This window comes from Canis lupus, chromosome 24 (genome assembly GCF_048164855.1).
Source record: "Canis lupus baileyi chromosome 24, mCanLup2.hap1, whole genome shotgun sequence".
Lineage (NCBI taxonomy): Eukaryota > Metazoa > Chordata > Mammalia > Carnivora > Canidae > Canis > Canis lupus.
In genome coordinates, this window is record NC_132861.1 from 31,195,250 (window position 1) to 31,208,523 (window position 13,274).

Consider the following 13,274-nt stretch of genomic DNA (forward strand, 5'->3'; position numbering starts at 1 on the left):
ATATACGTAAGTCTAAGTGTGTCTGTGTGTATATATGTATAAACCACCTCATCCCTCCAAAAAGCCTAAGCATAAAAAAAATCCTAGAAGGAAGTATATTAAAATGTTAGAGTTTTATTTGGTGCTGGGGCTGTGAATGACTTTTCTTTCACTATAGTGTTTCTAGTATTCTATAATGAGGACATATTGCTTTAATCATGGGGGAAAAATTAGCATTAAATAATCAAAAAGAGCAGAGAGGGTAGGGTAGCATGCAGAAGCACTCGAAAGTCCTTGGTTTTAAGGCAACACTTACTGTAAACTGTTCAATGTCTCTCTCTAGTCCCACATTTGGCAGATCAGGCATCATATGAGCCACGACTTTGAAACCAGAATCCTTGGCCAAATGGAATGACTCACATACTGCCTTCACAGTGTGGCCCCTGAGGAAAGAAAATTCACTACCTGTTATATAAATAAATGAGCAAGAAAGCTAACACAAGGAACAGAGGGAAAACAATCTCTGAGACGTGTAATAGTAGTTTTATAATGAAGAATAATATGGTTGGGGAATAAAAATCTCAGAAAATCATTTTTATATCTCTAGCTCTGAGAAGGCCTGGAAATAAGTCATTTCACTGCTGAGATACTTCTCAGAAATTCCCCATGTACCTACTCAAGGTTCTGACTGTAAATGATTGGGTTAACCAGAGTTAATGTACACTAAAATTATTTGGTTTAGCATCATCAGCCGAAGTAAGCCTACTAATGTAAATATTTAAGTTAAAAAACAAAAATAATGAGCTCAAAACCAAGTAGAAGCAGCCTCTTGTTATGCTCTTTCCTTTAAAAATCTTTTGAAATTATCTGGAGAGAGAGAGAGAGAGAGAGAGAGAGAGACAGATGAAGAATGACACCTACATACAAAACAGATTGCACTCTGATCGTCTCTAAGGTCGTTAAAAAAGTGAGAAGAGTGGATTTTAGTGACAAGGCATAATCATTTGGGGCCAGCTGGGTAAATCATCTTAACATTCTAGTACCACATTCAAGTATGAAGCAAGCCCTAATAACAGTTTGGAGCTACTAAAAACTGAAGCCCTATGTTAATCCTTTCACCTCTAGGACATTCTTATTCAACACACGCGCCCGCACACACACACACACACACACACACACACGCACACACATAAATCCTAGAAACATGGATTCCATCCCACTCTGGATGTTCCCATCTATTTCCATTAACCCATTTCCAATTTCTTTTTGCTAATCACTTCCCAATTTATATGAGAGCACATGTAGTTACTCAGTTTATATTTAAATTAATTAAAATGAAAAATCCATTCCCTCAGCTGTGCTATCATATTGGACAGTGCAGGTATAGAACCCTTCAATCATCACAGAATGTTCTTTTGGACAGCTCTGCTCTAAAGCAAACCTTCAATGGTTGTTTCACAAGTATCTAGAACTCAGTACATCCAAAACCAAAACTCACTTTCCCTCTAAGCTTCCCCTACTTCCATTCAGTCACCAAACACTGTTATTCACTTCTTTTCAAGATATCCTTTCTTATTTAAATTAGTGCAAATTATCCTTCCAAAGATATCTAAAATGCAGATATGCTCCTATCACAACTTAGCTCACAGCCTGTCCTCAGATTAAAGCCCAAACTCCCTGTGCATCATTTGGCCATCATGACTTATATCTTTATAGCCTTACCTCTCACCACTCTCCTACCTCATGCTCTACACTCTAACCAAGGTAACCTACTCTGAATCCCCTCAATATGCCATGTGCTCCCATCCTCAGGAGTTTGCTTATATGCTTCTTTCTGCCTGAAATAATCTTTCTCTTCCCCATGTGAAGCATATTCCTCCTGTAAGTCTCAGGTCTGATGTCATTCTTTTCATTTCAGAAAGCTTTCCTATCTTCAAGAGACTCTTCCCATCTCCATGGGTACAACCCTTGATCACTACAGCAGGCCAACCAATGTTTCCAGTTCAGGACTCCCCCTACAAGAGTGCATTCTAAGGTTAATCTTTCTTAAGCCTGGTATCTGTGCAATCCTCTGTGCTCAAATGTATCCAACAGACTGCTAGTACCTAAAGGAAAGACTCCTCCCTCCTTAGCTTGGCATTCTTCTGGTGGTTTCTAAGATGCTGACCAATGAATGTTTCCCTCATTCTCTTTTACTTCCTTCTCTTACTACAGCCCCCCAAAATGTCTGCCCCTCCTGGTAAAATAGCTTTTAAAGTCCAATTGAATGCATACCAACTCCCTGAAGCCTGCTTTTATATCCACAAGCAATGAACTCTGCTGCCTCATAAACACTTGAAATCTCTTTTTTTTTTCTAACTTACCAATTAATCATAAAGTTCCTCATACAGCTACTCTTTCATGTGTGTCTTTTCTCCTCAACTCAGTGATCTATTTCTAGAGTTCTACAAGGGAACTTCATATGGCTCTATCAACCCTTATTTCTATCCTTTCTTACGCTCCCAAATTTCTCAAAGTTTATACCCATTGCTCACCAATCACTCTCTTACTCTGCTAAATGGCATCTGCTTCACAAAGACCAATCTTTTAAATATCCTAATTTCCTTCTTGTTCAAACTCTTCTTGCCTTCTTTCCTGCTTTAGATGACCGAGTTTGAGCCCTGCCTTCTGTTTTCCACATGGGAAAGGCTGTTTATGACAAAAACAGGAAGAGACAAGAGCATGTTTACAGGCTACTGTGAAAAGAACCAGTAAAGACTGGAAGTAAGGAAGGGAAAAAGAAATCAAGAGCAGAGATAGAAGGATGACTCTGAAAAGAATACCTATGTCTCTTTCTTTAAGATTGATAGGAAGGAGGAGAGGATGAGTATGAACATAGATATAATCCACGGGAGTAGGAGGAGGCTTGTGTGAAATCATTTGCCCCCATCTTACCTATTGGTGTCTCTGGCCACATCTTCGTAGACACTCTGTACCCCTATCTCCAGCCTTGTGCAGCCATAGGTCAACATGTCACTTAAATGCCGCTTCATACAATAATCTGGTCTGGTCTCGATAGTAATTCCGATACACTTTGTGAGGCTTCTCTCAGAATACCTGCAGAACAAATCTAAAAGTGAAATCTAAAACTTGCCACAGCTTTAGGACATCTGCTCCCATTTAAAGGACTGTCATCTCTAAATCCTTCCAGTATAAGATAGTGGTAAAGAGTGTGGCCTCTGGAGCCAGGCTGTCTGAATTCAAATTCTGGGTTGGCTACTTTCTAACTATGCAAATAGGAATGTTATTAATCTCTCTGTGCTTCGGTTTCATTACCTGCAAAATGAGGCTAACAGGAGCCATACCTCACAGGACTGACATGAGTGAACTGGCACACAGTACTGTTACCATTATCATTATCATTCTCCTCCTCCTGCAGTACGGTGCAACCATAATTTCCCTGAAAGCAGTGATTTCAACTGTGGAAACCCTGACAACCACTTTTCATATACATGAAAACTATCTGCTTTATTTCCCACTCCATATTTACGTCATGTTAAATAAGAGAAAAAAAAGGGGGGAGGAAGATATGTATAATGATCATAGGAATAACTTAGATAAAATGTCTCTATATACACACAAGTCATTCTGACAAGCCTATTAATCTTAGCAATGCTTTATAAAATTTGGCATTGGTTTTCTCTTTCACTAATACCAGGTATTAGTGAGTAACACTTTAGGTTCAAGCTGCTTGAGTTAATGGTTTTACTGCTGGCCAAAAATCCAGAGAAGCAAAAATGACTTGCTAAGGGGGCTGCTGATGTGAGGATACAGGAACTAATATTTACAGAGGCTACTGTGCCAAGTGTTATGCTATACACTCTGTATAAACAGAATGCTTTATCAGCTCTATGATGTATGTCTTATTTCCATTTCACAGATGAAGAAACTGAAGTTTAAAGAGATGAAACAGCTTGTCCAAGAACACAAGAGCTCGTAATATCCAAGTCAGGATTTGAAATTGGGTCCACTTGACTTCCAAACCCTTGCCTTGTTCCAAATTTCACTTCATCACACTGCTTAGACAATTCAGCAAGGGGCATCAGATTTCTCTTTTCAACTCCTCTAACCCTTCTACAACTTTCCCAATTCCTTGGGTGGGTGGGTGGGGGAACACTTATTTTCTTTTTTGCTGTTTAATTTCCTTCATTTCAAAGAATTTCATAGTAATTTCTTAAAGTATAAAAATCATAAGATTTCCACAATTTTATAACTATTGCTTTAGGTTCACTTCATTAACTGTCAATAAAAGCTGACTTATTCATAACAGTTATTAACAAGGTTAAGAATCAATGAACTGGAGGACTGATTCTGAAATCTTTGATTTTCAACATTCAAACTCTTTTGTACTGTTTAGTACTGTAATAAGGTTTTATACAAGATTACCAGAAGCAACAGGACTAAAAATTAAATAAATGGTCCAAAGTTACTAAAAAGTGAATTTTAAGTAGGAAAAGGGCTCAGATTTTATCAAATCCTGCCTAAAAAAGGATACTAAATTATTAAGGCTTCTTTGCAACAACCAAATCAGAAACTCCCATGCCTCTTGAATATGTGGGAATCAAGAACTGCAGTAATGGAAGTACATAATGCCATGGATAAACATAATTTTCTTCGAATATCAATTATTGTGTTTGGAGAAAATCATATTTAAAAAATTACACTACTCCTATATTATGGAGAAAGTAAATCACATGAAGATTGATTAAAACAAAAGTAGGAAACTCTAAAACTACTGCATTTAAGAAGGTAAATAAAGCATTCCAAAATTGTATCACAAACCTCCCTATTAACTAATAGTTTTATAGAGCCTCCAATATTTCTTAAAAGGGAACTCAGCAGCACAATAGTACCTTGCATCACTGGGGAAAAAACAGAGGATGGGCAACTAACTGTACAATTGGGAATCTGTCGAGAGGAAAGAGAAAATCACCAGCTAACCTTTCTATTGCCCAGATCATGAAAAGCATAGACAAAGAGAGGAAGCTGCTGCAAGGATTATATGGTCTCTTCCTAAATAGATGGAATATAGTATGACAGAGACAAACTTTATTCTCAAGCAATAATTTAACTCCATTTTCAAAAATGTCTTTCTTCTGGAAGTAAATGTCATTACTTTTGTAGAAGAAATGGAGAAATAAAAAAAAATAAAGTTTTTAAAAGCGAACAATTTTATATTTACAAAAACTTTTACCACTATCTTCTTTTCAGAATTGTAGTATCATTTGAAAGGCAATTAAGCAGAAACTCTTAATATGAAAGACAAAACCAATGGGGTATTTTCCTAAAGAACAGAGTATATGTCCATCTTTCCTATAGGATCAGTGTCTTTATTAGGAATTTTGTTAATGCTACATTTTGTCCTACCATCACTGAGCCTGTCTCTTAATTTAACTGAGGTGTAAGGATATTAATGATTGTTCTTTAATATGCAAATATTTGCATAAAGACTGTCAACTAGTCTAAGTAAAATACGACTTTTGGGTGAAGGTGCCTGCTATAACCATCCGTATCATTTAGGTAGCCATCTAATAGTATTACTCTTCTTTAATACCTACTTCAACTGCCATCCCTTCTGGGGGGCCACAGAATTCTTAAGTTCTTGGGCACCTAGGAATGTGTCAAACATTTTCCAGCCTCTATCTCTTACTTCTAAGAGACCAAGTTGGGATGTACCCAGGTCTTTTGATTCCAATTCCACTGCTCTTTTTGTGATATTACAGACATCTTAAATAAGTCTGGACCCCACAATTGTGGGGCTATGTTAAACATACATGTTTTTGAATGCTGTGGTGGGTATTCCAAGCATAAAAGATGCTAATATGCTCTGCAAAGCCAAATATAACTGAAGCCAATAACTTATGCTGACATCATTTTTTTTAAAGATTTACTTATTAATTCATGAGAGACACAGAGAGAGACAGGCAGAGACACAGAGACACACAGAGAGAAGAAGGCTCCTCGTAGGGAGCCCCATGTGGGACTTGATCCCAGATCTTGGGATCATGCCCTGAGCCGAAGGCAGATGCTCAAACACTAAGCCACCCAGGCATCCCTGACAGCATTTTTTCTATGAGGTTGGAGGGTGTGGGTAGGGTGGGACAATACCTTCAGCATTTGAAAATACAGAAAAACTAAATGCTACCCAACCTTCAAAACATAGCTTAAATACACTTCTCCTCCCATGACATCTTCTCAGAGCCTCTCATAACTTTGTCCTCCCATTCCCAGAAGCACCTTGCCCATAAAATGAATACAGTTTGCCTTGTTATTTGTGGATGTTTATGCATCTAGACAGGAGGCTCCTCGAAGGCAGTAGGATCAAATACATTTAGAGATAACTGCTCAAGGGCTTCAGAACTAAAACCTCTTCTTCAATGTAGAAAAATATAAATATGAAGAATGAATAAATGAATCAGGCATAACTGAAGTTACAAGTCTCTCTTTACTCCCAGAGCAACCTCTAGATAATTCCACTGGTTATCTTTCCTCTTACAAAGAGTCAACCCTAGAAGGTGCCTTGCACTAGACCAAGTATTCAATAGGAAGGATAATACAATAGTTCTTGTCCCAGAGATGCTTAACAATCTAGCTGCAAGTAAAAGACACACAGGTAATATCAAGAACCACTTAAGAACAAGGAATCAGAAGCGGCAGAAACATAAACATATATTATTTCTTTGTTCTATTTATAGAAGGAAAAAAGTAAACTATAAAAGTGGTATCTATCATGACTTACTAACTCCTTGCCTGAGGCATCTCAAGAAAGAGGACACTGAAGGAAGACAGCAAACTACTGTCAAAGTCTCTCTATTATGTTCTGGAAACTGTTTACATGATTCACTCCAGGGAGGCTATGGCATCACAGAACACTTTCCATTGCTATCAATTTGTTACAGTCCTCTTTTAAAACCTCTGTCATTAATAAAGTTGGATGTGTTTTAGTCTAGTCCTGCATGAAATCTCACTAGAGTTCTAGGCCTAAATCCCTGAAAACCTTACAGAACCTTTCCTACATGGACCTCAGCTTGCTCAAATCAAATTACAAAGTAAACAAAAATGGTACATAGATGAAATGTTAATTTCCATTAGTCATAACGTAAAACTCTCTTCTGAATCTACAATCCCAAAATCAGGAAGTAGAATTTACAAAATCCCTGGATAGCCAAATATTTGTTTCAAATGCCAAATAACATCTGGGGTTATTGGTGCAATTCCTCAGTAGTAGCACCACAACACAAATTCTTTTTTTGCTAAAATCGTATCTGTAAAGTATCTCAATAAAATTTCATTCTCTGTACAATGCTGTACTGTGATATTCTAGACTTAAGAATGACCTAGCTGGGTGTTTAATGATTTAGAAATAACACATTCCCCCCCCTTTCCCCTTTATTTTTTGATACAGTGGTCAGGTCTGCTTCTTGGATATTGGTTGTTATGTCAAGGGAGTCTATAAATAAAAGGATCTGCCCAAAATAAACCAAGGAAACAGAAAAAAATAGAATTTGAATTTGTAAATAAGTACAACCTATGAAAAACTAACCTTGTGACTTTTTGGTTTAGAGACTAATCAGGGACCCTTGCTCCCTATCATGCTAGTTGACAAGGTGTAAGATATATATAGGAAATACTACCCATTACATTTTGGGTTTTGATTCTTTAAACAACTGACAAGAATGCTATCAGACAGCTAAAGAACCAACAGCAATGCATTAATTGAAAAGGAAAAAAAAATCACAATTATTACACATTATTTTAACATTATATTCACATTCAAATTTAAGGGATTATATACATAAATGCATTATAGAAAAGTTGTCATTGTCAGAAAGTGACTGGTAGATGAAAAATAACTTGCAAATACATCTTCTAGATAAACATTCTTATTCCAATAGAAATCGTCAAACTATAGAATGTTAGAGAAAGAAGTAATTTTAGAGATAATCTGGTCCCATCTCCTCGTTTTTATAAATGAGGACACTAAAGCACAGAAGACATAAGTGACTTAAACCAGGTAATAATGTAAGATAATCACAGACATAAACGTGGAACCTAACTCTCCTGATTCTTCATGCACAGTTCTTTCCACTGGTTCATTTAAAAACATTTACTATAAATAAATAAATAAATAAATAAATAAATAAATAAATAAATAAATAAATAAATAAATAAATAAAATAAAATAAAATAAAATAAAAACATTTACTTAGTATTCTCTATCCTTAAGGCATTATGCTAGATATAAGGGATCTCTCTTAAAAAGACATTCCCTACTAAAGGAAATAGAAAAAAATGCATTATACAGAATTAGACAATAACATTATTCACAAAAACTATTATTTTTGGCTACTGAAAACCAAACTGAAGGGATGATTAAACTGGTAGATGCAAATATAATTGTATCAATGATTACATTAAATGATAACTGACGAAACCCTCCAACTGAAAGTCAGACAACACCAAAATGAATAAAAACTCAAGACTCCACTATTATAGACTGCTGGCTACAAGAAATCCACTCTCAATATAGAGGCAATATGTGTGGAAAGCAAATGGATGGACAAACTAATACATAGGGCAAACAGTAAGCACATGAAGACTGTAATAAATTTACATCAATTAGAAGAGACTTCAAGACCAGGGATAAACCATATTTCATAATGATAAAAAGCTCATACGTCAGGAAAACCCAGAAATCATAAATGTATATATGAACCTAATAACAGATTCTCAAAATAAATGAAAAATTAATACAACCGAAGGGAGAAATAACAGAAAAAAACCCCCAATACTGATCACCTCAATTTAACTAATATTTATAGAATACTACATCTAACAACTGTAGAATACTCATTCTTTCTTTCACCAAGAGAGACCATGTAAACTGTGGTCACAAAATAAATCTCAATTAAAAAGAAATGTTAAAAACCTGGAATCCTGGGTGGCTGTTAGTTAAGTGCCTGACTCTTGATTTTGGCTCAGGTCACTATCTCAGGGATGTGAGACTGAGCATAGTATCAGGCTCCTTGGATACTTTCTCTCTTCTCCCTCTACCCTTCCTCCCCTCTCGCGCATGTGGTTGCACTCTCTCAAATACATAAATAAAAATCTTAAAAAAAAAGAAAACCCAAACCCACACACAAAAAAAAAAAAGAAACTGAAATTATACAGAATAGGCTCTCTGTGACCAAAATGGTATTAAATTAGAAACTGACAACAATGAAGTATCAAGAGAACTCCATGTTTTTAGAAACTTGGAAATTAACCCATTTCTATATAATCCATGGGTCAAAATATAAAGGATTTAAAAAATATTTTAAATGGAATAATACTTAAAATACAACATATCAAAGTTTGTGGGATTCTGCCAAAGCAGTGCTTACAGGAAAACTTAAAGGTTTAAATATGTCAGAAAAGAATGAAGGTCTATATTGATGGCCAAGCCTCTATACCTTACAAAGTCAAAGAAAAAGGGCCATAAAGTAAACCCAAAGAAAGAACCATAAAGTAAACAACAACAACAAAATAGAAAAGCAGAAATCAATGAAGTAGAGGACATAAAGTCATAAGTCAATTCTTTGAAAAGAACAACACAGTTGATAAACTCCTTACTAGACTAATCAAGAAAAAGAGAGAACACAGATTATCAGTATCAGGATTGAAAGAGGGATGATCACTAAGATCCTACAGACATTAAAAGCATAATAAGGGAATATTATAAACAACTTAATACCAAAAAGCTTGACAACTTGAAGTAGATAAATTCCTTGAAAAATAAACTTGGCAAAATGGATAGATGAAACAAAATCTGAGTATCCCTTTATCTAGTAAAGAAAATGAATTAATCATCTAAAACCCTTCCATAAAGAAAACTCCAGCCTTGGATAATATTACTGTGAGTTCTAGCAAACACTTATGGAAGAAAAAACATTCATTTTATATGAACTTTCAGAAAATAGAAGAGGGAACACTTTCTAACTTGTTTTATGGGACTGGCATAAGAACACTAATACCAAAACCTAACAAAGAAATTATAAAAAGGGAAATTCCAGACCACCATCTCCCACGAACATATACACAAAATACTTTCCAAAGTATTAGAAAAATGATATATCAGAAGAAAACACATTATGACCAAATGGAGTTTATACTAGGAATGCAAAGTTAAATATTAAAAAAAAAAATCAAAATAATCTACCTGATAAAACTAAAGAAGGAAAATTATATGGTCATCAGAATATAGAGAAATCATTAACAAACAAATTAATGATAAAATCTCTTAGCAAATTTCTTCAACCTAATAGAGGTATCTATAAAAAACCCCTCAGGTAATATTGCAGTTAATACTGAAATACTGAATGTCTCCCTTGTGTTACTGGGAGTAAGATAAATAAGCTCACTCTCACCACTTCTATTTACCACTGTACTAATGTCCTAGCCATGACAATAAGGCAAGAAAAAGAAAAGTATGCAAATCCAAAAAGAAAAATTAAAGCTCACTATATTTGCAAATTAAATGATTATGAAGAAAATTCTAGCAGACTTACAAAAATGACTTTTAGAACTAGTAGTGTATTTAGTAAAGTAATATGATACAAGGTTAATATACAAAAATCAATTGTATATCTAAACACTATCTGTAAATAATGTGAAAATGAAATTTTGAAGAAGTTCAATTTCTGTAGCATCTACAAACACAAAAAATATTTTGGAATAAATTTAAAAAGGCTAACAAGATCTCTACAATGGAGATTTCTAAAAGAAACTAAAGAAGACCTAAGTAAATGAAGAGACAGACTATAATCATAGATCAGAAGACTCAATATTATTGTCAATTTTCTCCAAATTGTTCTATAGTTTTAACACAATCCTATCACACTTTTATTTATTTATTTATTTATTTATTTATTTATTTATTTATTTATTTATTTTTTTCACACTTTTTTTTAAATCCTATCACACTTTTTAATAGAAATTGACAGGCTGATTCTAAATATTAACATAGAAATGAAAAGGTACTAGAATATCCAAGACAATCTTGAAAAACAATGACAAAGATGACTCACACTACTTGACTTCAAGATATACTATAAAGCTACAATAATCAAGAGAGTATGTTACTGGCATAAGAATTGAAAAATAGATCGGGATGCCTGGGTGGCTCAGTGGTTGAATGTCCACCTTCAGCTCACGTCGTGATCCCAGGGTCCTAGGATCAAGTCCCATACCAGGAAGCACGATTCTCCCTCTGTCTATGTCTCTGCCTCTCTCTCTGTCTTTCATGAATAAATAAAATCTTAAAAAAAAAAAAAAAGGAATTGAAAAATAGATTAATGGAACAGAAGAAAGCCCAGTTCCACATGTATAGTCAATCAATTTTTGACAAAGCTTCCAATATAATCTAAATGGGAAAGGAAAGTTTTTAAACAAGTACTGTTGAAACAATTAGATGTCTACCTACACGGAAAAAAAGAAACCTCAACTCCTATCTCACACTACATATAAAACTTAATTCAAGATGGATATAAGCCTGGAGCACCTGGGTGGCTCAGTGGTTGAATGTCTGCCTTAGGCTCAGAGCACGATCCCAGGGTCCTGGGATCGAGTTCCGCAGCAGGCTCCCTATAGGGAGCCTGCTTCTTCCTCTATGTATGTCTCTGCCTCTCTCTGTGTGTCTCTCATGAATAAATACATAAAATCTTAAAAAAAAAAAAGATGGATCATAAGGCAAGATAAATATAAAAAGCTAAAACTAGAATTAGAAGAAAACATAGGAGAGTATCTTCTTGTCTTGGGAGTACACACAGAGTTAATAGAGACAATACAAAAAGTAATAACTATTAAAGAAATAAAATGCTAAATTAGACTTCATCAAAATAAAAACTGCTTAAAGTTATTCTTAATATAATGAATGCTCAAGCCAGACTGGGTTTTCATATCTGTAAAGTAAAAGCTAACAAGGGACTAGTATCCAGGATTTATAACAGCCCAATAAAAAATGGGCACAAGATTTTGACACTTCACAAAGGAAACATATAGAGAAAGCATAAGCACATAATAAAGTATTCATCCTCATTAGTCATCAGGAAAATGCAAATTAAAGCCACAATGAGATACCATTACACACCTACTAGAATGGCTAAAATTAAAAAGACTGACAACACCATATGTTGGTGAGTATGTTGAACAACCAAATGCTCATACATCACTGGTGGGAGTACAAACAGTACAACTACATTGGAAAAACGTCTGGCAGTTTCTTATAAAATTAAACATATGATGTAGCAATTCTACTTCTAACTATTACCCAACAGAAATAAATACTATATTTATAGTAAGACTTGTACAAGGATGTTCACTAAAGTTTTATCATAATAACAAAAAATGGGAAACAGTTCAAGTGTCTATCAATTGAACAGATAAACTGTGGTCAATGCATACAATGGAATACTACTCAGCACAATCACTGAAATACCCAATCACATTAATGAATCTCAAAATACTATGCTCAGTGAAAGAAGTCTTACACAAAAGAGTATATACTATATGGTTATATGGAAAGGGGAAAAAAAAGGGAAAGGGGAATAATGGTTATTATTATTATAAAGCGAAAGTAAAAGGTTACTCTGCTTTTAGGAGGTACAGGTGAGAATTTACTGGGAAGGTGCACAAGGAAACTTTCTGGGATGATGGTTACGTTCTATATCTTAATGGGTATATGCACAGGTATATGTACTTCTTAGAACTCATGAAATGGTACACTTAAGACCTTTGCACTTCATTGTATATAAACCTACGTCAAAAGAAAACAACACAGTGGACTAGTTAATGATGTACATGATGATATATTTAGAAAGTGTACTGAAGTCTGCAACATACTTTGAACTGCATAAAAAAAGAGAAGGGATCCATGGATGGTTAAAGAAACGGATAATTGGATAAGTAGGTGACAAAGCATGTACTGTAGAACTCAGGTGACAAGTATGTAGTGCTCATTGAAAAATTCTTTTTTTTTTCAAATAAAATATGGGAAGAAAAATATAGCTAAGATAATAGATTACATTTTAGGTTAGAACTGCCAATGTTAAGGATCCTGATCACCATCAATGAAAATCTGGTTGACTAAGGGAGGAAGTAAAAAGGTCAATATATAGAGTGATGAGTGGGGAGTATATTAGAGCCAAAGCCCAGAAATTCAAGAAGTCTGAAGCATGCCAGAAATAAGGCATAGGGCAGCAAGAAGAACACAGTCACTT

At 34.9% G+C, this 13,274-nt stretch overlaps 1 protein-coding gene and 1 long non-coding RNA gene across 2 annotated transcripts in view; one reads left to right on the top strand and one right to left on the bottom strand.

The window, feature by feature from the left end:
• LOC140615961 (uncharacterized) overlaps nt 1-4,100 on the top strand; it is a 38,164-nt gene extending 34,064 nt beyond the window's left edge. Inside the window, exon 4 of the long non-coding RNA XR_012016479.1 lies at nt 3,899-4,100. This is a non-coding gene — a long non-coding RNA (uncharacterized lncRNA). The remainder of the gene's footprint in view (nt 1-3,898) is intronic.
• Nucleotides 1-13,274, bottom strand: part of ELP3 (elongator acetyltransferase complex subunit 3) — a 92,108-nt gene that overhangs the window by 47,322 nt on the left and 31,512 nt on the right. Inside the window, exons 8-9 of the mRNA XM_072796161.1 lie at nt 2,914-3,075; nt 296-422 (exon numbers count right to left, since the gene is read on the bottom strand). Of these exons, the coding sequence (XP_072652262.1) occupies nt 296-422; nt 2,914-3,075 (289 nt within the window). The remainder of the gene's footprint in view (nt 1-295; nt 423-2,913; nt 3,076-13,274) is intronic.